This window comes from Cryptococcus neoformans, chromosome 8 (assembly GCF_000149245.1).
Source record: "Cryptococcus neoformans var. grubii H99 chromosome 8, complete sequence".
NCBI classification, from domain to species: Eukaryota; Fungi; Basidiomycota; class Tremellomycetes; order Tremellales; family Cryptococcaceae; genus Cryptococcus; species Cryptococcus neoformans.
Genome location: NC_026752.1, coordinates 717539 through 739585, shown reverse-complemented (window position 1 = coordinate 739585; position 22047 = coordinate 717539). Strand labels below are relative to the sequence as shown.

At 46.8% G+C, this 22047-nt stretch overlaps 7 protein-coding genes and 1 non-coding gene; 5 read left to right on the top strand and 3 right to left on the bottom strand.

The window, feature by feature from the left end:
- Positions 1–1406, top strand: part of CNAG_03356 (hypothetical protein) — a 1525-nt gene extending 119 nt beyond the window's left edge. The window contains exons 1-6 of the mRNA XM_012195535.1: positions 1–538; positions 593–727; positions 776–858; positions 913–1016; positions 1071–1143; positions 1192–1406. The exon at positions 1–538 is cut by the window's left edge and continues 119 nt beyond it. Of these exons, the coding sequence (XP_012050925.1) occupies positions 1–538; positions 593–727; positions 776–858; positions 913–1016; positions 1071–1143; positions 1192–1288 (1030 nt within the window). The 3' untranslated portion in view covers positions 1289–1406.
- On the bottom strand, positions 1292–9298 carry CNAG_03355 (hypothetical protein). XM_012195534.1 has 43 exons: positions 9140–9298; positions 7945–9094; positions 7805–7890; positions 7630–7753; positions 7380–7571; positions 7215–7325; positions 6642–7162; positions 6583–6587; positions 6435–6531; positions 6355–6389; positions 6207–6305; positions 6006–6147; positions 5887–5955; positions 5802–5826; positions 5643–5747; positions 5499–5593; positions 5362–5434; positions 5284–5311; positions 4968–5221; positions 4775–4917; positions 4650–4720; positions 4542–4597; positions 4432–4486; positions 4302–4381; positions 4182–4245; positions 3963–4126; positions 3902–3908; positions 3807–3855; positions 3739–3756; positions 3550–3674; positions 3459–3495; positions 3200–3404; positions 2966–3143; positions 2866–2912; positions 2678–2812; positions 2547–2618; positions 2445–2498; positions 2377–2391; positions 2077–2325; positions 1917–2027; positions 1778–1861; positions 1632–1711; positions 1292–1586 (listed from the first exon to the last, which is right to left on the bottom strand). The coding sequence occupies exons 1-43, from the start codon at positions 9191–9193 to the stop codon at positions 1434–1436; spliced, it is 5517 nt and encodes a 1838-aa protein (XP_012050924.1). The 5' UTR covers positions 9194–9298; the 3' UTR covers positions 1292–1433.
- A 289-nt stretch (positions 9299–9587) lies between these two features.
- CNAG_12758 lies at positions 9588–10506 on the top strand. The gene is made up of 2 exons (XR_001046014.1): positions 9588–9957; positions 10078–10506. It is a non-coding gene; the product is annotated as a hypothetical RNA (non-coding RNA).
- On the bottom strand, positions 10005–11567 carry CNAG_03354 (hypothetical protein). XM_012195811.1 has 6 exons: positions 11415–11567; positions 11252–11359; positions 11089–11188; positions 10737–11031; positions 10123–10688; positions 10005–10064 (listed from the first exon to the last, which is right to left on the bottom strand). The coding sequence occupies exons 1-5, from the start codon at positions 11415–11417 to the stop codon at positions 10559–10561; spliced, it is 636 nt and encodes a 211-aa protein (XP_012051201.1). The 5' UTR covers positions 11418–11567; the 3' UTR covers positions 10005–10064; positions 10123–10558.
- A 238-nt stretch (positions 11568–11805) lies between these two features.
- CNAG_03353 (hypothetical protein) lies at positions 11806–13103 on the bottom strand. XM_012195810.1 has 3 exons: positions 12134–13103; positions 12009–12079; positions 11806–11951 (listed from the first exon to the last, which is right to left on the bottom strand). The coding sequence occupies exons 1-3, from the start codon at positions 13014–13016 to the stop codon at positions 11931–11933; spliced, it is 975 nt and encodes a 324-aa protein (XP_012051200.1). The 5' UTR covers positions 13017–13103; the 3' UTR covers positions 11806–11930.
- A 157-nt stretch (positions 13104–13260) lies between these two features.
- CNAG_03352 (hypothetical protein) lies at positions 13261–14052 on the top strand. XM_012195809.1 has 4 exons: positions 13261–13470; positions 13527–13626; positions 13674–13723; positions 13782–14052. Exons 1-4 carry the CDS (start codon positions 13390–13392, stop codon positions 13824–13826), a joined length of 276 nt encoding a protein of 91 aa, XP_012051199.1. The 5' UTR covers positions 13261–13389; the 3' UTR covers positions 13827–14052.
- Positions 14053–14179: 127 nt separating this feature from the next.
- Positions 14180–18018, top strand: CNAG_07724 (ligand-regulated transcription factor). XM_012195985.1 has 3 exons: positions 14180–14745; positions 14838–15105; positions 15159–18018. Exons 1-3 carry the CDS (start codon positions 14566–14568, stop codon positions 17855–17857), a joined length of 3147 nt encoding a protein of 1048 aa, XP_012051375.1. The 5' UTR covers positions 14180–14565; the 3' UTR covers positions 17858–18018.
- Positions 18019–18177: 159 nt separating this feature from the next.
- On the top strand, positions 18178–21336 carry CNAG_03349 (pre-mRNA-processing factor 17). XM_012195808.1 has 8 exons: positions 18178–18559; positions 18620–18770; positions 18827–19246; positions 19300–19430; positions 19483–19836; positions 19888–20098; positions 20152–20423; positions 20479–21336. The coding sequence occupies exons 1-8, from the start codon at positions 18302–18304 to the stop codon at positions 20527–20529; spliced, it is 1848 nt and encodes a 615-aa protein (XP_012051198.1). The 5' UTR covers positions 18178–18301; the 3' UTR covers positions 20530–21336.
- Positions 21337–22047: the final 711 nt, after the last annotated feature.

Genomic DNA, 22047 nt, shown 5'->3' with positions numbered 1-22047 from the left:
CGACTCCCCCCCACCGCAACCACCCTCTAATCGCACACCCTCTGCTGCTGCTTCCTCTTTTACTGACCGCCTCCGCTCAACCATCTCACCAGCCTTATCTCATCCTCCGTTGGGACAACCGATACCCTCATCCAGTTCTTATGACGCCAGTGGGAGTGGATCAAGGAAGGAGGAAAGGGCAGTTTCCGAATTCGATGAAGAGGCTTACTATCGAGAATTAGGGATTGCGGATGATGACGAACCGGAAGTCCCTAGTACGCCGACCTCTAATATATTCGGCTCGCTTTCTCCAGCCCGGAACATCTATGGTATACCTCATGACGGCGCAGGCCGTGAAAGAGTGGAGGCTGGATTTGGAATGGATCTTAGAGAGGGCAACGCTACGAATTGGGAAGAAATCGACGAAGAAATGGAGATTGAGGACATGGATGACGTGCGAAAGATGGGGTTGGTTTGGACTCGTGAGAGGGGCACAACAGACATTATGCCGTGGGAGGGAGAGCTAGTGGATGCGCTGCTGGACAAGCTTGAGCAACAGGTTACTATCTCACTCTGTTTTAGCATAAAGCAGCAATTGACGATAAGATGGTAGCAAAAGATGGTGTCCGCCCTCCGTTCAGATCCACAAACCTCGGAAGAAGAACATTTCAAACTCATGTTGGTGCAGACAGAAATGGAACGAGTCAAGTATCTGGTGAGATCATATGTGAGAACAAGATTGCACAAGGTCCGTCACGTCATGTTATTTGGGTCAATATGATCTGATTGAAAGCAGATTGAAAAGTTCTCGTACCATATCACTTTATCACCGGAGCTGCACAACCTACTGTCCGGCGCGGAACTGTCACATGCTCAGAGGTACAACAATCCAGTCATATCCATTTCATATCCAGTCTGATTACCGTTATGTAGATACACGGAACTGCTTCACACGCATTTCCAGCACTCTGTTCTCGACAGTTTACCCGAATCTTTCAGGAGACTGGACGAGACTTACGGCGATGGGACATCAATGGGTAAGATATCTCTGCCCATGCCTGAAGGGGAAAGGTGCTAACGTTATTTTCAAGTAACAAAACCGAATAAGCAGATCCCGATACTCATTTATGTGCGGAAAGACTGTGGAGAGATCAACCTGGAGAGGTTTGTCTTCCCTTGCCCAAGCGGCTGCATACTGACATGCAAGCACAGCGGTGAAGAAGCCCTTTTGGCTAAAGGCACTACTCATCTGGTAAAGTACAGTCTCATAGAACGTTGGATCAAACTCGGATGGGTTGAAGTCTTATAATATCCCGTGTCATCTATAGAATGCATATATACTACACAGCCTTTCTAGGAGTCATGTATTGCTTGGGGATGAGTAAGTACGATATGCGTAAGGATGCAATAACTACAACAAAGGAATAATCAAGGATGATGCTCTTCTATAAGGTTCAGCTTTTGTCAGTCGCACTTTCCATTGGCGTTGCAATTTTCCGAGCTTGCTCCACCGCTTTGGTTTCTACTTCTACTTCCTGATTAATTTCCTCGTCTTCTTCTGCCACTCTAATTTTTATCACTTCCTCAATCTTGTGAAGTAAATCATCCTATTTGCTGTCAGTGCCGGAATTTATGATCTTGAAAAAGCATACTAATCGATAAGGTTTGATGACGACCTCATCCATCCCGCTCGCCTTCGCCAGGTCGATTTGCCCTTGTCGAGCATTACCAGCTGGGCGCACATAGTACATATAGAGTAAGCAAATGTATTGTTGAGTAACCAGTCTCAACGACTTACTCAGGGCGATGACCAGGTTCTTCTTCAATTTTCCAGCATTTTCTTCTTCTCTGATATGCCCAACAGCAGTGAGACCGTCCATTACTATATACCACGTATATTAAACACACAAATCCCGCGGTAAACTTTTGAAACTCACCAGGCATCTCAAGATCCATGAGCACACAGTCAAACGCCTGGCCGTCAGATTCATTTTCTATACTTGACACTTTCCTGATCTTTTCCAGGGCTTCCAGGCCATCGTTTGCCACTGTAAATCATCAGCACAGGCCATACACCAGACAGCTTGCATCACTAACCGTCGCAAGTCAGATTACAATGCTTCAGTTGCCTCGCCAGCACAGTCTGGTTGATCAGGTTATCTTCTACAATCAAAACATGAGGTCTCCTTCTTAAGCCAAAGTATCTTGCTGTGTCCCGTTGAGCCTTCATTTTGGCTCGAAGATCACTATCCGTTGCAGGAGACGTTCGACATGTCTTGGCTTTAATGTAGAAGCGGAATGTGCTGCCTTTGCCCTTTTCGCTGACAACTTCAATGCTGCCGCCCACTGTTCAGCTGTCAGTTTAACATTTAAGTTAATAAATGAACAGAAGCATACTTAATTCAGCCAATTCTGTCAAACCACCGTTAGCGATAGAGATCCTTTGAAATGATGTTTTTACTCACTTCGACAGACAAATAATCCAAGGCCCGATCCACCAAAGATGGTGTGAGTTTTCGCTACATGACGAAATCAGTCCTATTACCATTAACCTTCCAGCTACATACGAGAGACTTGTGAGAATCTTTGGAAAAGTTTTTGACATTCGTCTTCGGATAAACCGGGACCAGTGTCGGCGACTGTCAAGGTAAACTAGTCAGCTGTTCATACTCGATACTGTGGATATACGGCATTTTACCTTCGAGAAAGACGAAAATCGGCATATCATCTTTAAGTACAGGCGGCTGAGAAAGGACGTCTTTAGCTACCGCACAAGTTCCTTCTTCAGGTGGATCAAAGCTAATATCGGTTCGAACTTCGATATGTCGAATAGCTTGATGAAAAATTCAGCGACAACGCTTGATCTTCTAACTCACAACGACTCACAGCTTGTGGCAGTGAAACGGATAGCGTTGGACAGTAAGTTTGTTGTGCTATTGCATTTGTGAATGATTGAACTTCGATGATTCTCGCTCATTTGACTTACATTTGGTTGAGCCTTACCAAATCGGCCTTGACATAGCGAATCCCCAGCTTCTTATTGTTATCTCCAGTCTTGAGAGATAGTGATATTCTTTTCATTCTCGCTTCATTCTGGAAGATTGAAATGATGTTTTGAGCCTCTTTTGAGAGATCAAATTCGACGTCAAACATCTGAAGCATATCTGGTCCAATCTCGTCAGTGGTACAGGCAAAGAAAAGTAGGGCTTCCACTATTTACCTAGCTGAATTCTTCCCAAGGAAAGTACATCATTACTGATCCTTTCTTGAGTAAGACCACATTGATAGATGCTCTCAAGTGCTTCAAGATCCTCTTCGATATTGTTCATCAACTGACGAGTAGGAATGAAAGCTGTGTGGTTAGCCATAGCGATGTGGAGCTGTTCCTGCAAGGACAGAAGGTTGGTTTTGACTAGAGAGGAACAGTGAAGAAGCGCTATATGTTAATCACAGGCGAAGGATAGAAGAAAAGGACTTATCTGCATTACACTGCTGATAGGGTTTCGAATTTCATGGCTTCAGATGAACATCAGTAAATGGTTGAATGCGAAAAGAAAAATATTATCCTACGATGTGATGTCAATGAGTAATTCCTGTTGTCGCTTCGCTTCCTCAGCATCCAGTCTACGTTGCTCGGCTTCTATCACCTGACGGCGTTGCGACTCCTCATGAACCTTTCTTTCCGTGATGTCCGTCTATCAGAACAGATAATTAGCGCGAGCGATCTACAACCCCACAAAAAATATATAAATAACGTACGACGCATCCAAGCAGACCCTGTGGTGTGTAATTAGTGTCTAAGCTAATAAAAGTTTGATCTGACATACCTTGAGACCGACCGACCCATTAGAAATTGCGTCTAAACGAATAATTGTTCTATGATGTCGTTAGATGTTACATCGAAATCAGGACGAGTACCTACACAGTGACTTAAGGAATCCAGCATCAGCGCACATAAGTAGGTGTATAAAGAGGTAACTCACTCCAACGGCCATTGGCATACTCCCAATCACCCATCAAAGACTTTTCCGGCGAGGTCAAAGCTTCTTTCCAGAACGCCCTAGCTGCTTCACGCTCATGTGGGGCAATAATGACATCAACCCAGTCGACGATCGGTTCATTCATTGGGTAACCTGACACCTTGTACCTGATACCCCAGGTGTAAGACACTGAACCATATGTGTAGGCCTTACTTGACTCACCAAGCGCTGTTGGCAAACGTGATGTTACCATTCTGGTCTGCTCGGAAGATACCGACAGGAGAGACTGAGTTTCACCGAACAATGATCAGCAATCGTATATTTTTATTTTTATGAACTTACACTCTGCCAGAGCTCTAAGCTCTGCTGTTCGTTCCTCAAATGCTTCTTCAAGATGTCTACGCTTTTTGCCAAGTTGCAATCTGTGATGTGTTAGGGGATTCCAATTGCTGTCGATTCCGCTCCGACATACTGCATATGGGCACGAGCGACGATCTCTCGAGCACTAAATGGTTTCGCGAGATAGTCTAAGGCTTTGCAGTTAGCCATGTCATAGTGGGAAACAACCTGGGAGGAATTTACCTTCGGCTCCAGCCATGATACCGTCAACTTTGGACTCATCGGCTCCACGGGCGGTCCTTTTACTGACATCAGGCTGCAAGCATCTCAAACTTCAGGAAATTAACTCACAGCATTATTACGGGCACCATTTTGAGATCCTTGGATCTTTTCAAGGCCACAAGGAGTTCGAAACCATTAAGCTGTATGGTGCAGTAAGGTCAGTAACTGCTTAACAAAACCAAAATTAAACTCACGTGAGGCATCATAACATCGGAAATTATCAGATCGGGTACCGACTTCTGACAGAGCTCCAAAGCTTCTTGGCCATCGCGAGCTTCAACGACTTGGCAGTACTGACTGAAAATCGACTTCATGTAACGCCTTGTATCGGCCGAGTCTGTGACTATGGTAAGCACCGACCAAAGCAAGGAACTACAGGGTAATGACCTTCTACAAGCATTATCACGTCCTCTTTCTGGAAGTAGAGTGTATTGGGATCAATCGGCTTGGCATTACCCATCCCTGATGAATCACCAGTGAGGGCCGAGCTGGATTCGTCTGAAGAAACGACGCTGCCAGTTTCACGATCTCGGACCCACTGCATAGCTTCGTCTACTAAACCCTGTCCATATGTTAACTGGGGCATGTTAGGCATTCGACCGGTGTCAATGGCCTCAAAGGGCAAGTGGTCACTACCAATTCTACCAGATGTATTAGTTACCAGCACAAGGCGCATTCAATTTGGTCTTTGTCGACTGCTTACGGTATCTTGACTCTGAATGTCGAGCCATCTATAAATGCTGGTGTGAGCATGGTGCGTATAATGAATCGTTGTACTTACGTGAGCCATCTATTGACTCTTCCTCTGTGAAACTTTCAATCTCAAGGGTACCACCGTGAAGACTGATGAGTTCCTGTGATAGATGAGGCTATTCAGCAACAAAGCCACTTTTACTGGCTATCAATGAAATGGCTTACTTTCGTCAACGACAGTCCGATGCCGGTTCCCTCATGAGACCTGCTGACCGATTGCACCCGATGGAAGCGCTCGCCGATGAGATGGATATCTGAGCCTACACGTACAAATAAGCATGTTCCAGTGCCAATGGCGGAACGACTTACGAGGAATACCGACACCGCTATCTTGCACAGTAAGAATCGCCTGGCCAGATGAGTAATATAGCTCAATTTTGACGAAACCAGTCATCGTATACTTCATGGCGTTACCTACAACACCTTGATCAGCATGGTTCCCAACTATTAGCAAGGCCTAGGCCTCACCAATCAGGTTAAAAACGATTTTTTCCTATTTCAGAGTGACATTCTAGATTAGCTAGAGGCCTCAGTTTTAACAAATGTGCCTCACCCAATGCTCAGGGTCGACAAATACGTTTTCAGGTGAAGTATCTACTTCGATGATGTACTTGAGCTTGGCCTGCAGATTTGACTCAGTTACTCGTACCATCCAAACATAATCTGGCGCACCTTCTCAATCGTTGCCTTGAAAAGCAAGGCCAAATCTCTTGTCATGATACCCAGATTGACAGGCCTGAATGTTCCTCTTAATCGACCAGCTTCTAGTCGACTAACGTCCATTAAGGTAGACACGAGACGTGATAGGCGGCGGCTTTATGAAGATGATTCTGTTAAAGGAATTATAATATATGACCAGACGACAGCACCTACAGATTACGACGTGCCATTAACAGCATCTCTTTCTTAGGTCCATCTTTGGTCTCCATTAAAAGATCCTCAATCGGACCGGAGATAAGGGTCAGAGGTGTCCTATGGCATTGTCAGTAGAACTCCACCGAAGAAAAACCAAGCAACGAACCTTAGTTCATGACTGACGTTGGAAAACAGAAGACTCTGGAAAAGAATGAGCATCACTCGCGTCCTTACAAATCAACTTACTTTGGCACGATCCAACGCAGCTAATTCATCTAGCCTTAGTCTTTCCGCCTCGTAGGAACGTACTGCCGCTATACCTGACGCCAATTGCAACCTTAATCTGTTTACTCTTTAGCAACGTTGTGACAGGGTAGTTAACTAAACAGCTTACACATGCTAGGAAAATATTCAGTTATTTGTTTCATTGGTTGCAAGTTTCAATTGACTTACAATGAATGACTCATAGTCCTCATCAAAAGGTCTTCTGATGTTTAGGCCTAAGACCAATACTGCACTCGGTATGCCTTCCTCTGAATCACTTCTGATGGGTACGACAATCGCCGCGTTCGGTAATTCATCCCAGACCCTTATCGGGTAATCCTTGATGAGGCCAGCAACGTTTTCCACCAGAATTAGCCTTTTGCACTGCAATGCCTCTCGAATAGGCCAATGCTTCAGCTCAGGAGTAGGATAAGGCTCACTCTCCCCCTCGTCAATATCTCCCAGAGGGATATGAGAAATGCCGCCGGTGGATGAAATCAGGGACATTGCTGGAGAGCTATTGAGACCCTGAGGGAAACGGTTGATAGAGCTGCCGCGTCTCTGTCGAATAGTGAAGGACATGGAAGACGGAGTCGATGGGTGGCTTTCAGGAATCCCAACTCTTCCGACCAGAGTCACATCCACCTGGACTTCATTTGGATCATTCTTCGTGATTTCAGCAGTATTTGCCACCAGGCCCTTTCCTTTTGCTGATAGAAAACATGATTAGCTCATGACAATCTAGCAGATTAGTGTACTCACATGACAAAGTAGGCTCGACACGATACAAAGCAGCAAATGGAGTATCTCGAGGGTTACTCTCCAGGATCTCGCATACCGCATCATTGAATTCGTCCATAGTCCTTGCAATCGCTACAAGATCAGACTTCTATTAGCCTTCATCATCTACATAACGGCGCGACTTACATGTTCTCTGCCCCATTTCCCGTACCGTAGCCGTCCTCCTCTCCGCCAAAACTTTCTTTGTGGTACGGACCGTTGCATTCCACAAACCTCCAAAGGTTCCATCTTCCTGCAAAACAGGCACCCACATCCAGGTATGGTACTCTTCCCAAACACCCTCTCCTTGGTGAGGAAGTTGTTTGAAGAGTAAGAAATCTACATGAATGGAAGTCAGCCGGTTTTCTACTACCCGGCACGTAAAACCGCCACTTACCATCTTCCTTCCATACTGGGGTACCGCTAAGAACTACTTCTGATAATGGACCAATTGAATTCCAGATCTCTGACCAGGCAACAGGGCCTGACATTCCAAAAATGTCTGGATGTTTGTGAATCGCCTTTCCATAGAATTGTCAGTTTAGACAGTTACATTATGATTGAGGACTCACTCGGGCATAGGGCTCATTGTAAATCAGGGTAAGCTCTTCGCCCCACCAAAGGCAGCATTGATGAGGGTAATTGAGTACCAAACCCACTGCGCTATGTAAGCAGCCTGTTCGCACCTTTATGATGGTGACATTTTACATACCAATGGTCTTTAAACTTTGCGACCACTGTTCCAACGGACCCAATGGCGTCTTCGACCAATCAGTCTGATCCATTAACACATCCACACTGGTCCTCGATTCCCCTCTAGCTTCTAGCCCTTGTGCCTGGCGGCTAACTGTACCATCCCCATTGAACATCAACGGCGCGGAATGTTTCTTACTAGGCGGCAAGATGCCAGGGCCCTTGAGCTCATCGATTAGAGATTTTTTTGCAGGTGAAATGTTGTCTGTATCAGGGTTCGGCGTAAGGGATGATTGAGGAGCAGTACTGAACGGCAAAGGAGGTGGCGATTGAGAGGGTGACAGTATAGTGGTCTTGGGAATAGCAAGGGGATAATTGGACCTCGTGGCAGCTTCATCCTGTACTCCCTGCAGCTCGGGGCTAGCCAATGGGCTTGACTGGAACGATGAGTTGGGTACAAAGAGGGACTTGGGTACAGTTGTGATAATGGCAAAAGAATGCGTGTTCATCGGCGCCTTTAAACCGCCTGTACCTAATCTCGTGACGGGCATGATTGTCTTTGTAAATTCCAAGGTCACGGTCCCGGGGTTCACTAGCTCAATTATTACTGTCGCAGGGTTGTTCTGCATCCCTTCCTCCACTTCAATTCCAGTCAACTCACTCGAATTGGACAAATGGTCAGATTTAGTTGAGCGATCTTCATAGGGATGTTCAGGCGCCCAGAAATGTTCTGGCGGTTGAGGCATTCGATCTTGCCCAGGATCGGCCGAGTGAAGCATTTGGGTTACAGAGAACTCCGATGATGATTGGCTTGAAATCATTTTTGCCAGCACTTCCGGTATCCCCACACCAGCAGCTTTTGCAACATGAACGATCTGTTCCTTCCCGTTTCCCGTAGCTTCTTTGACACCTCCAATCCAATTCCCAAGTTTACGCGCTCCTTTCACATTGAGGCAATTCAACAATGGCTGGTCATTGGTCAGGTTCCTCCACTTTTCATTTGCCCAAACAATGTCAAATGGCTGCGATGTTCCGTGGTCCGCACACGTGAATAGTTTGGGTGCTTCTGTATTGAACGAGGGCGATGGAAATTCGTCCAGCTCTTCCTGAGAAGGTTGTGAAGGCGGAGGTATAGGGACCAAAAGTACCAAGGATGGGTAGGGATAGGACTGCAAGGGACGTTAGTATTCGTGGGAGTGGGCAGAGAGACGCACCTCAAGATACCGCGTAGGCAGCGCCGAGTAGTCAATGCTGCCGTTTCCTAACATAATTGGCGTTCCACATAGGTTATCCAAAGTGGTGAGAGAGTGATAATGGATGGGTTGAGAAAGGAAGCAAGAGAAAGCTGCGATAGAAATGAAAGATGACTGGACTGGTCGATCGTGAGTTGTAACAAGAATCGATGAGCAATGACATGCTTCTCGGCGAAAGTAGGGCAGGGCGGCGGTGACAGCCGTCAAAAGCTCAGGCACCACAGTACACAATAATATAAGGTAAGTATTGTTGGCTGCTGATGATGACATCCATCCGCCTCCCGTCCCCGCCAGGGCTCAGTAGTGCTTAGTGCGACACTTTCCTGCAGTAATGTAGAGAAACAAGTAACAGACCCTACCCCCAGGTGACCGCACTCATACTGACAATGCCCTTCAACAAAACATATACTTCAATTTGTAAGGAGGAAAAAGGATGATCGGTATGTCCAGAACGCAGAGCGAACGCGTTTTCGTCATCCGAAAAGCCAAAAAATTGTTACCACAATGCTGCTGTTCTACATTGGTACCTTTTTGTCGTAATTTTTTGAGATCCACTTCAAAATTCCTATTTTTGTTTTTCGGCTTTATCTTTTTCGTAATTAACTATAACCCCAAACACCAACCGAGGCCCTATAAATACTATGTTAAAAGAAGGAACAGTATGTAGAATGAAGTAGGAGGCGGATGAGACTATTAAAATTATTAGAGCTCGGGGCTGGTTAGCCCTTTGGATCACTGCTCACTGCTAATTGTCGCAACTCGCTGCACATCATTGATTGGTACGCCGCGTCCTCTTCTCTGACGCTTCTTTTATTTCTCTATCTCCTTTTATTCTAAGTGAATCGCGACTATTACGCTATGAAATCGGGCATTCTTTGAAGATTGACTATTATGTGCAGCGACTGTTATCCGTGAGATCTTATAATTCACGATGGTAACATTACCATTTTTTTCATTCATCCCATGCCGGCCACTTCGTTCATCATTGCGCACCCTCACTCTTCATCTTCCTGATCGTTGCCAATGGCGGACCGACAGATGATTCTTCAGCTAAATGGATTATAACTCTGAGCCCGCTCAGGCGATCCTGCACAGGGAGAACATGGTAGTATAATAGTAACGTCCATCTTCAAAGGTCAAACACACACCTCTGTGAGACTACTCATTGGAATAACAATTAGGCTCCTAGTATCCGCTGTTTCCAACCGCTCAGTACTGGGTCTGTACATCGATCCTACCAGGCGTTATTCTAAAATGAGTTCTTGAGATCGCTGAAATCGCAGCCATAGCCCATGGATGTCGATTGCTGGGTGAGAGGAACACTTTACATGGTACAGGTAGTTTATACAACAAACATTGCCTAGAAGATGTATACCATGATCATTTCTCTCTCTCCAAAGGATCTTTTTGGGCGATCGTGTTTCCAACATGTTCCCTGATGGCCGCCCAAGGATTTTGCTGAAATGCTGGATGTTTCATCACAGCTGGAATCCTCTTCGAACTTTCCTGGCTGTTCAAGGGTCAGCTAAATTCCTTGCCTCTTGATTCCAAGGCTTACATGATGTTTTTTCGCTTCTTCTCTCTCAATGTCTTTCCCTTACCGCTTCCGATTTTCCCCTTTTCTTTCTCTTTCTCTAACCATACCCTTCTTTCTTCGTCTCTCTCCTCCTTCGTTTTTACTCTTTTTTCCTCCTTAACGCCAACAACTTGAGCAGGTTTGAGGTCTTCGTCAGGAATTACACCCTCCAATGCAGTTCCAAGGGACCCAAGACCACCGGCAAGATTACGAGCTTTGCGTTTTTGTCGACGAAGGTGGGATTTGGATGGAATGAAGTAAGGGTGGGGAGCTTTCCCTGTACCCAGAGTCTGGTATTAGTAGGGCAAGCAAGAGATATTGGGACTATCCATACCTGATATGGTGTCGGCAGGTTGGGGAGGCAAAAATAATCCCTTTTTGCTTTTGGGCCGCTCCTGCTCTACCAGTGTGTGCACAGGGTGAGGAACAACGGCCTAATTACTGATTAGCAAACGGTTTCCAGCCTACTCGCCAAGAGCTATTATAGAGGTTCTTACTGGTTCCTCTGTGATTATGGCATCGGCCGAAAATCCTTGTTGGGCATCAGTCCTTGGAAGAGAGACCGCAGAAGTATGGTGACGGATCTTAGCGCGTCCAATTCGTGGCTTTTTGAGCCATTACAGTCAGCAGCGAGCCAAAATCCGCACTAGCAATGCTTACCATGTTGAAAAATGACAGTGCACGTTGCGATTTGTAGAAGTATATGCTTCAAGACAGTCCTTGCAATGAACACCGTGAAAATAATAATCTGTAAGTTCGCCGTCGATTTGCGCGATGCTGTGTGTTAAGGTGCAGCGTCGGTACGCCGAGAAATTATTCTTCTGGTCATCGTCCAGATAGTAAATTGTCGGCTTCGTAGAGGTGGAGGTGTATCTGTTTTTTAACTTAATTAATAATGTGTTAATAAGGCTTTTCTTAAACCCCATTCCATCAATGTCAGATGTCGAGTTCTCCGAAGAAGTCGAGGTTGTCGGTCACGATTCAATCAACCACCATTTCGTTTTCTCTTCTTTTGTTGCAATCAAGTCTCTCCTGAGTGGTTGTCTACTTCTGCTACTAATAACTTATTCTACATGACATTTCAGGGACTCGATACAAATGGGCCAAATCATTAAAAATGAAAACACTCGATACAAAAAGATATCGCATGCATATTTGAAATGTGATAGCAACAGATTAACGCTTGACCCAGGTGTACTATGGAAGAACTTCCGTCAGAAAGGGCGAGCAGACTTATGACAAAAGCGCACTTACCCCTTTTCTGGCCTTGGCCCTGTTGGTTTTCTTCCTCTCCACCATTCTAGTGTCCCTCATAAGAGCACCATCTGGGATACCATCAGTACATTATCCAAATGCAGATCACCAGGTTGCGTCCTTACCTGCTCTGAGCACATCCGTTGAATCTTCTCTAAGAATGGACAAAGCCCTGGCTACACCAAGAGCAACCGCGCCGGCTTGACCAGAAACGCCACCACCGCAGGCAAAAGCAAAAATATTGTACCCGCCTAGAAGGCCAGTCAACCTCAATGGACGAAGTATAGTTTCTCGGTCAATGAGGCGGGGGAAGTAGGTGGAAATCGGCTGGTGGTTGATAAGAACCTCAGAGGTGGGAAGAGTAAGGATGTCAGTGGAAGAACTTTCGGTTGGTTGAAGGAAGGGTCGAGCCGACGGGTTGGGGATCATCCATACTCTTGCACTAGACGTCTTCTTCCTTCCCATGGCATATGCCCTCCCGTATTCATCCACCTTTCTTTTCTCTTTCTTTTCTTTGACATCCTCCTTCCCCTCGGCCAAGCCGGTTCGTTCGTACTTCTCCAACGCGGCGTCAATCTTGGCAGCTAAGTCAGGATAGCCAGCAAGTTCGCTCACGTGCCGAAGGTTATGCAGCTCGCTGAGGAGGTCCATAACCTGGCGGAGGGTGCTAGTCTTGAGCTTTACCTGGAAGATCGAGGACAGCTCTTCAGGGGAAACCCAAGCTGCCCTCGGAGGAGTAACATGAGGAAGGTCGGAAGGGAGCGGGTAAATATGAGCTTCACGAAGGACTGCTGTCGTGTTCTTGACTGTGGAAGATAAGGAAGCGAGGGCTTCGTGGAACTCAGGTCGGCCAGTGAAGAATTGAGCTGATTCAGGGCGAGGGTTGCGTCGCGGAGGGGCATAGTCATTTGATGGTGGAGAATAAGGGGTAATTGTCGCGTAGCCCCTGCTGAATGAGGCAGCGAGGGATCGCAGTGACCGTAATGAAGAAGTAGAAGGGAAAGTCATGCCGGCGTATGGCTGTTTTCGGGCTACAGCAAGTCGTTATATCGACCGAATCGAAGGGTAGCGTGCTGATGAAGAACGAAGCGACGGATGATGGTGGTGGTGGCTTCTTTGTTGATAATCCTCCTCGACTTTTTCCGACCGTTTGCCACATCATGCTTTTTCAGGCACCACCAACCATGGGGCGGTCATCGCCGTCTTTCTCCCGTCCACCGTGTCGTTTGTTGTCATCATCATGACATCTCGCAATCCTTATTAATGATGCGTGCGAGCTTGCCTCCGCCGCTTCACATTTCGTCTATCTGATAACACGAGCAAAGGACCCTTTTGGACCTTTTTTGAATCCTAGTAGGCAATTATACCTCTTCAGCTAATAATGGACGTCGATCAAACTTCTCTCTCGGTCGAGCAACGAATGGACCAAAAGTTGAGATCGAGTTTAGAGATACATCACTTGGTATGTGTTTTGCCTAATAGTTGGGTATTTATTTCTCTTACTGATTTATTTTGAAGGAATTCATTGATACTTCCGGCAACTGTGGAATGTCCTATGCCGTCATTATCGTGTCTCCTAATTTTGCAAAGAAGATTACGTTGCAAAGGCATAAGCTTGGTGAGCTGCCAATGGTAAACCAATGACCATCGCTGATGTGAACATAGTGAACCAAATACTTGCGGAAGAGATTGCTCAGCTTCATGCTTTCTCTCAAGTGAGTGCTCCTATAAGTTGGCGCAATTGAAATGAAGCTGACTACTACATCGCCAAAGAAAACGCTCACTCCTGAGCAATGGGAAAAAGAAAAAACCAAATAGGCTGATTTGATAGGCCAGCATGAGTAGTTTAGTAGGGTGGGGATAGATTGCAGCATTCATATGTATCATATCATAGCTTGAGTCTCGTGTGTCAAAATCATTTGTCTCGTGCGTCGAATTTGTATACATTGGAGTTGGTCAATTTTATTACCCGCTCGCTCCTTGTGCAAAGCGCAATGGCCATGGAGGGTCGATAGTCTATTATAAATATGCTGTAGGATTGTAATAGGGTTTAGTGTACCGATTCTCAAACTTTGAATTTGGCCGTTAAAGTGTCGATTTGATCCCTTCGCATTTTCCGAGGAATTCCGTATTCGGTCATGTGCGATTGATTTGATGCCGTTTCCATTTTGGCCAGCGCCCATTACCCCCCCGTGCTTTTGTGGCCATTTTGTAACGTCGCCGAGCAATTGTTACCTTCTCCGCTTTTTCCATCGCATATATATTCCGCACCTATCCATCACAACACTTTACTCCTCACACAGCCCACACCAGCAATATATCCACACGACAGCAACTCAGATATCATGGCGCAGGATTTTGACATATAGCCGCCGCTTTCTACTAGTTTTACCACGGCCTTCGACTCCTTTCCCAGAGAGTCCTGGCGACTCGACCATAAATATTTCCTCGTACACACTCTTTCGTACTCCTACAAGCCGCTAGAATTTTCTATTCAACAGCTGCCCTGGTGTCCTACTTTGGCCGCTGAGACTTGTCTTTCGTTTTTCATTCCACAATGGTGCTCATTAACGACAAGAAATTCGCTTGCGAAAAATGCATCAAAGGCCATCGTGTTTCGGCCTGCACGCACACAGACCGGCCCTTATTCGAAGTCAAAAAGAAGGGTCGTCCGTCCACACAATGCAGGCACTGCAAGGAAAAACGGAAAAGTGCGGGATCATCTGTTCACACAAAGGTATGTATTATTCCGCTCTTGTCTTGTTCTATCCGCGCAATGACTTGTTCGCTGCCTATTGCTGGTACCATTTGCTGACATACATACATCAGTGCCAATGCGGAGCAACAGACCCTAAAACACTCAAAGACATCCTTGCCAGTGTCAATGCTGCTCATGCTGCGGCCAATGAGTCTGGGGGTGCATCTGCGACGGCAAATACGAGCGCGGAACCAGAGATTGAGACTAGGAAGGGACAACCGGGATCTAAACCTACTTTCCCTAGAGGTTTGAAAGATGTTCATGAGATCGCGGCGGCTGCGAATGCTTTGCAGGGTTGGGGGGAAGATGACCAGGTGGTTAAAGCAGCCGAGAGGACAGGTAAGTTGATTCCTCGTCACAAGAAAATGACTTTATCTGACGAATCACTGCAGTGCAAGCCTTGCTGAACCCTTGTAAATGCGAGTTGGGAGGCCCATGCACGTGTTGCCAGATAAAAACAAAGCCGAGAAGGAAGCACTCTGGACATGAGTTTGAAAATCCGGCCAGTGCTGGGGCTACGCCACCCGGTGGCGGTTGTTGTGGTTCGTCAGTGCACTCTCGCGACGATGTGGCCACTCGCAACTCTCCTACGTCTATCAACTCCTCCGAAGCCATCCATCATCCTCCGCAAACTGCACCAATGTTACACAAGACACGACTCTTTTCTCCCTACTCTACCGATCTGCGCCGGCGTGATTCCTCATCAAGCACAGGCTCAAAAACCCCAGGTTGGGCTAGTCCCCGTGCTATGCGCCCTCCAGTCAGTCGTATCAAACCTTTGACGGACATGCGTCGCCTCATGAATGCGGCAGTCAACCAGGACGGCACTCTGGCGTCAGAAATTCCCCGTTCTGTGGTTGGTCTTCCTACGCTGCCGGGCATTGAAAGCTTTAATACCTCTGCCAATCTTGAGAATGGAGAGAAATCTAAAGATGTAGACATGCCCTTGGCTTTTCCTACTTCGGAAGATGTAGTCATTGGGGCGTGCATGTGTGGAGATGACTGTTCATGTCCTGGTTGTGCGACCCACGATCATCACAACATCTCACCTAGTAATCGTACTCATGATGGCTCATGCGGAGAGAGCTGCAAGGGCCATAACGATTGTGCACACTCCATACCTATTCCATCAGGTGTCCAATCCATCGCCCAATTAATCTGCATCGCGGCTTCTCAAGTGCCTCCCCCGCCCCCCAACCGGACAGATTCCCTTAATCCTCACGATACAAGGATCCTTCCTCCTTCGGTTTCGTTGAGTGAAGATGTTGCACGCACAATGGGCATCGTTCCTCTGAAACCTTTAGAGTGTTGTGGAGGTAAATGCGGGTGTCCTCCTGGGGAATGCGCCTGTACGAAACAATGTTGTGGATGTTGTGGTGAGTGTACTTGTGAAAAGGATGAGGACACTCGGATGGAGGAGGAAGGGGAATATACGGAGAGCGCCAGGGATGTTACGACATCAAGTTGCGGAGGTTGCAAGGGAAAAGAGAAGCAAAGCGGGTTTTCGGACATGATGTCCCCTCAAATCCCCCAATCCGTATCGCCTACTTCCTATCATGTACCTCCACTTCAGCCGAAACCTTTGAACCTCCCCGTGTCTACGATTCATCATTCAACGCTTTCACCATCTTTCAATACGCCACAACCATCGCCTCCGGCTGTATCTTCACCTGCAGATTCACTTTCTATGGCTGTTCATCCATCCAATGGTCCAAATGTTAGGCCTGTCCCAATGATTCAACCACGCCCCATATTACCAAAACGTGCATCTGACACAGGCTTGGTCATGCCCCAAGGTTCTCGACCTCCTTCTGCTTTGGGACGATCAGGCAGCATGACGGCCACAAAGAGGAGTGGGACAAGCACCGGGGTGAGAAGGAGCAACAGTGACGTGAGGAAGGTGGTTGGTCCATCTCAGCCTCATCACCGGCCGTCCATTCAAAGCTCAAGTGATCGGTCATTCTATATCGGCTCTCCTTCTAATCAGATAGCTCCCGGTGGGGTACCCATGGCCTCAGCGCCTTCTCAAATGACTGCTCCTCTGAACAGCGCCGACTCTAACTCTGATCTGCTCGCATTTATCCAACAGCAATGGTCCGCAGACAAAACATCTAATTCAAATTCAGATATGAACCCTTCTCATCCAACCATGCCCGTTTCGCTGACGGCCGAACCCTGGGCCTTCCCACCGCAAAACGAGACCACAGACGATTCTGCACCGGTCCCTTTTGACCTGGATGCGTTTTTGATGAGTATCGGGGTGCAACCCGATGGAGAACTTAGAAATGATAGGCCGCTATCATCTCAGCCGCCGCAATCACTCATGCCAAATATTCCTCCGACTCAACCAATTGCCCCTCTACCTCCTATTCCGCCGTCAATGAGCGACGTTAGACCTGGATACGACATGACATTTGCCAACTTCTTCCTCAACTCTACTCCGTCAGGGCCTTCTGGTCCCTCCGCCATACCCGCCACCAATATACCATCGCGCCATACAACCCCCCAAGCCTCTCGACCGCTCACACCTCCAGAATCTAGCTTCACAGAACCGCCTCGTTGGAAGTTTCCCGGTGATTTGGGTGGTGAAATCCCGATATGGAATGGTCCGGAAGCCTTGGAAGGTTTTGGAGTGCTTGGGTCACCAGTGTCGGAAAAGGAAGAGGTTACAGAAGAAAGCCAAAATGAGAAAGACATAATAGATCTCTCAAAACCGTTGGATTCCGCGGCCCTGACGAAAATCATGAAGGCCCTGGAGAAGCAAGGAGGTGGACAATCGTCTTCGCAGGGGGCGCCGTCGGTGGCGAACACGGATCAGCAACTTCAGTCGTTACCAGCACTTCAAACTGTTCCTCCAGTCCACCCAGCCTCTGTTATCTCTCCTACGAGAGCAGATCCTGCCCATGAGCTCGATGACATGTTCAGCCAGTTCGTCACTCTTGATGGTACTCCTATTGGCAGCAATAATGATGGTCTTGGATTGAATGGTGGCCCGGGGATGATGGCTCTACCTACAAATTTGTCTTTGGGAGATGAGCTAGGTTTCGGGGGGGAAATGAGGTGGGATCAGGCTAGGATGTGGAGTAATTAATTAAGTAGTAGGGCTGCTGCTGTCTGGGAATTGATTGTATGTTTGTTGTAGATTGTAATAGATTTAAGCATACGACTGATGGGAATGGGAACTATGATAATGTCTGCATTGTAATCCTTCCTGATCATGAATTTCAAACGACATCATATACGTATCTCGCAAACTTAGAAACTGTTGCGGGCGACTGCTGGTGGAAGTATGATGTAGCAAGCCCCCCAAGTGTCATTTTGACATTTTTTTATCGAGACAATGTATTTGATCCCGCGATTTGAGACTCACGATATCAGGCTCAGTTTTCCACTGTTTGCCCTACTAATCAGCGTCTCTGTTCGTTCGACTTACGTAGCAAGAGGTTGTTCATTGTAATTTCCAGCGCCAACATCCAGCTCCATAGCGTACATCCAGAACATCTTTTGTATCTCTTCCGCCGTCAGCCATTACGCCATGCCTTCTCTGATCGCAGATTACGGATCTTCAGATGACGAATCACTTTCCTTGAACGCCTCTACTTCTCTCCCGGCGCCTGGAGGAAGCTTTAACTCCAATGGAGCAACAGTGGATGATGATGAAGATGATGAAAAGATAGAAGAAGAAGCGAAGAAGGATGCCTTTGGTTTGACATCTGTGGCGAAAGCAGGGCGAGAAGCAGAAGCGAAACGGCAAAAAGAGGTGGTCGCTGCCGCACCTGATGTGCTCAAAGAAGTGAGTAACGAGTTGGCTATTATTTTTTTGTTTGTTCAGCTCAGCTGACTCAAACCTAAGGATCCCAATGGAGCCGGAATGGCTATCATAACAAGACCTACAGACAAGGTTATGAACGTTAATCTTACTTACGAGGAAATGAGCCGTCCTGTTGCGGGGCCAGAGAATCCGTTCGACCAAAGAAAGAACAAGGGGATGAACACTTTATCGGGTGTGTCTAATATCATATCCTTCTACAGTTGTTCCGTGGCTAACATGGTTCGGTAGGACATGTCGAGGAGCAGTCCATGGATGATTATTCTTTCCTCATGGCTCAGCGCACATTTGACGTTCACGGCTATGCGCTCAACCCTTCCATCCAAAATGTCACGGCTCCCATAGTTGGCTCTCTGACCAATGCTCGCCAAAATGGGTATAACTCTATAGAAAACATAAGGCCGACCAGATCCGAACGAAAAGAAACTAAGAGAAAGCGAGGCGGTAAAGGAGACGCCAGCGTTGTCGATGGCGAAGGGGCGTATGTGGGCCCGTGGGCCAATTGGCAACAAGACAAACAGGAGGCTCCTGTGGTAGAAGAAGAAGAGGATGACGAAGAGTGGAGAGAGGAGAAGAGGAGGAGAGAAGAAGCCTCCGCAGCCGCCAAGGAGAAGATGAAGACCGCGATGGAAGAGAAGAGTATCTTCCATGGTACGTATATATGTGCGTTCGGATTCATATCATGCTGACTGAAGTTTCATCAGGCAAAGACCTTTATGACTATGCTGGGCGGACATACATGCACATTCCTACCGACAAGGACGTTAAACTCAATCCGTCAGACGGTGCTCCGCCCCCCAATGCTTATCTCCCGGAACGGTGTATACATACTTGGGTGAGCTGGATGCTTACATTCAACCACGTGATACTGACATGTAATCGAACAGACTGGCCACAACAAAGCTGTTTCTGCCGTCCGCTTGTTCCCTCGCAGTGGTCATCTTCTGCTTTCTGCTAGTATGGACACCAAAGTCAAGCTTTGGGACGTTTACAACGAAGGCAACTGTCTGCGAACATTCCTTGGCCACTCTCAAGCTGTGAAGGATATTGCTTTCAACAACAGCGGGGACAAGTTCCTTTCAGCATCCTATGATAAGCACATCAAGTTGTGGGATACAGAGACGGGCAAGTGTATCCAAGCGTTCACGAATGGCAAGATCCCGAATGTCGTCAAATTTAATCCTGATGGAGATAAGCAAAATATTTTCTTGGCCGGTATGCAAGATAAGAAAATTATCCAGGTACGTGTCTGTCTGCTGAAGGGGAAGGTCGCCGCCTAACAATTTTTTTAGTATGACTTGCGAGAGCGTGAGATTGTGCAAACTTACGATCAACATCTTGGCCCTGTAAACACCATCACGTTCGTGGATGAGAACCGACGATTTGTCACCACTTCTGATGATAAAACCATCCGAGGCTGGGACTATGACATTCCTGTGGTTATCAAGTACATCGCCGAGCCTTACATGCACTCCATGCCGGCGGTCACCTTGCACCCCAGTAGTAAGTGTTTCACCCACTGTGATCAGAAGCCACTGGTTGAAACACTTTCGCAGAACGTTACTTTGCTTGTCAATCTCTTGACAACCAAATTCTTGTCTACTCTGCCGACGGCAGCTTCCGTCAAAATAAGAAGAAGCGCTTCGCTGGCCATACTATCGCCGGTTATGCTTGTAATATTGGTTTCTCGCCTGATGGCAAATACATTTCTTCCGGTACTGGCAGTGGTGAGATGGTATTCTGGGATTGGAAGAGTGGAAAGATTATGAAGAGGTTGAAGGCACACAAGGAAGTTGTCATTGACCATGCCTGGCTTCCCAACGAACATGTGAGTGATTGCCTCCTATATCCGGCTGATGTGTCTTGCTGACGAATAACCACAGTCCAAGCTTGTCACCGCATCTTGGGATGGCCTAATCAAATTGTGGACCTAGGTTGTCTTGGAGAAATGGTGTGGATGGTGCTCAGAAAACAGATAGGCAGGTTTTATCATAACATGTATTATCTCGCTACAATGATTTATAATATAAGCAGTATACAATCTTTGCTGTCACGCAGCCCCATTACCTTGTCTTATTACAGTCTCAGATAGCTGGTTGAGTCTCCTTATCAAAGCAGTTGTGGTATGTTTCGACAATACGACTGTCGTCTGCCAAGCATACCGTGGTTTCCTCTACTTGATTGTGAATGGCTATAATGCCCCCCTCTGAAGGAAACCCTTCTGGAAGTATGATGACCATGTGATTGAGGTTTAACCGCAACGGCGGTGTGACTGATAGGTGGTGGAGAGTTTGATGAATATTTTGGTGGGGAATGGTATGCCTTTGCCTGAGGAGCAAGAACAGTCTCATGAACTATTGATGCTGGAGCGATTGTTACAGAGGAAGGGTAGGGCACTACGTTGTAAGTGAGGACGGAGCCGGGGACAATGAAGGGGTTGTAAAACCATCGAGGGCGGTAGAGCCAAGGGTTGACGGCTGAACCATCCAGATCAGGCCCGCCATGTCCTTAACCAATGTCGATAGAGCGAGACTCACCGGCTATAGGCATGATCCTGAGTAGGTATGGCTATGGTTGCTATATATATGGGTGATTAGACAGTAGCTGCTTCGAATTTCTGTAAATTCTCATGAAGTTCGATAAACTATACGTGGGGGGCTGGGATCTTCAAGAAATGGTCTACTGTAGGTTTTAATACATACGTTATGTCTCAATAGCCATGAGAGTTTCGGTAAGCAGGATATACAAGAGGCTGAGGTACCGCAGTGAGCTATCGCTATCTGTAAATTACTCATACCTCTCTTTTGTGGATGGCTAGCGAACTAGGGTCCCCCGAACATAAGAGGCAGCAACGAACAAATGTTCAAACATGCGAGAACTTGGTGAAAGGATTCTCTCTATTTGTGGGGATCGCTAATTTGTCAAAAGGGCGTCATCAATGGTCCTCAGGTCAGACAGGTTTTATGTTTAAGGGACGCAAAACCTGAATGGTTTTGCTGCACAGATTGCGCGAATGGCAGGGTAGTAGTCACTCAACATCATCATTGGTTGCGATTCAGTCAGAAGATTCACATCAGGAAGGTTGGAAGGTTTACAGAAGTCAAAAAAGAAATAAGATCTTCCTTAATTCAGAACATGATACAATAAACAATAGCAGCCGCGGTAATAAGGAGCACGGAGATGCACGCATATGATGATGAGTGAAACAAAACAAGAACTTTTTTCCATCATCTGCATCCGTCACACTATTAATTATTCGTCTTGTTGCCTTTTTTTTGTCACTGACGTCAGTCGTTCGGGCCGTAGTAATATAATCGGGACTCACACCAAGCACAGACTGCCCCGCAACTAATTACCATAGAGGCAGGGTGCTTGCAGATGATGAATGGATGGAGAGTGAATGTTCGTTGCAGATAAGAACGAAGGAAGCCGAAGTTGACGTGAACCGTTTA

What these genes read in the sequence shown, in the direction of transcription:
- CNAG_03355 (XM_012195534.1), bottom strand. Translation starts at nt 9,193, where the DNA reads ATGTTAGGAAACGGCAGCATTGACTACTCGGCGCTGCCTACGCGGTAT. An exon ending in TAGCGGTGTCGGTATTCCTC is followed by an intron (nt 5,594 to 5,642) that starts GTAAGTCGTTCC and finishes TTGTACGTGTAG; the next exon opens with GCTCAGATATCCATCTCATC. An exon ending in TCATCAAACCTTATCGATTA is followed by an intron (nt 1,587 to 1,631) that starts GTATGCTTTTTC and finishes GACAGCAAATAG; the next exon opens with GATGATTTACTTCACAAGAT.
- CNAG_03354 (XM_012195811.1), bottom strand. An exon ending in CCATAATCACAGAGGAACCA is followed by an intron (nt 11,189 to 11,251) that starts GTAAGAACCTCT and finishes ATCAGTAATTAG; the next exon opens with GCCGTTGTTCCTCACCCTGT. An exon ending in ACCTGCCGACACCATATCAG is followed by an intron (nt 11,032 to 11,088) that starts GTATGGATAGTC and finishes CTCTGGGTACAG; the next exon opens with GGAAAGCTCCCCACCCTTAC.
- CNAG_03353 (XM_012195810.1), bottom strand. Translation starts at nt 13,016, where the DNA reads ATGACTTTCCCTTCTACTTCTTCATTACGGTCACTGCGATCCCTCGCT. An exon ending in AACGGATGTGCTCAGAGCAG is followed by an intron (nt 12,080 to 12,133) that starts GTAAGGACGCAA and finishes ATGGTATCCCAG; the next exon opens with ATGGTGCTCTTATGAGGGAC. An exon ending in GGGCCAAGGCCAGAAAAGGG is followed by an intron (nt 11,952 to 12,008) that starts GTAAGTGCGCTT and finishes GTTCTTCCATAG; the next exon opens with TACACCTGGGTCAAGCGTTA.
- CNAG_03352 (XM_012195809.1), top strand. Translation starts at nt 13,390, where the DNA reads ATGGACGTCGATCAAACTTCTCTCTCGGTCGAGCAACGAATGGACCAA. An exon ending in GTTGCAAAGGCATAAGCTTG is followed by an intron (nt 13,627 to 13,673) that starts GTGAGCTGCCAA and finishes ATGTGAACATAG; the next exon opens with TGAACCAAATACTTGCGGAA. An exon ending in AGCTTCATGCTTTCTCTCAA is followed by an intron (nt 13,724 to 13,781) that starts GTGAGTGCTCCT and finishes ACATCGCCAAAG; the next exon opens with AAAACGCTCACTCCTGAGCA.
- CNAG_07724 (XM_012195985.1), top strand. Translation starts at nt 14,566, where the DNA reads ATGGTGCTCATTAACGACAAGAAATTCGCTTGCGAAAAATGCATCAAA. An exon ending in GATCATCTGTTCACACAAAG is followed by an intron (nt 14,746 to 14,837) that starts GTATGTATTATT and finishes TACATACATCAG; the next exon opens with TGCCAATGCGGAGCAACAGA. An exon ending in TAAAGCAGCCGAGAGGACAG is followed by an intron (nt 15,106 to 15,158) that starts GTAAGTTGATTC and finishes GAATCACTGCAG; the next exon opens with TGCAAGCCTTGCTGAACCCT.
- CNAG_03349 (XM_012195808.1), top strand. Translation starts at nt 18,302, where the DNA reads ATGCCTTCTCTGATCGCAGATTACGGATCTTCAGATGACGAATCACTT. An exon ending in CACCTGATGTGCTCAAAGAA is followed by an intron (nt 18,560 to 18,619) that starts GTGAGTAACGAG and finishes CTCAAACCTAAG; the next exon opens with GATCCCAATGGAGCCGGAAT. An exon ending in AAGATAAGAAAATTATCCAG is followed by an intron (nt 19,837 to 19,887) that starts GTACGTGTCTGT and finishes CAATTTTTTTAG; the next exon opens with TATGACTTGCGAGAGCGTGA.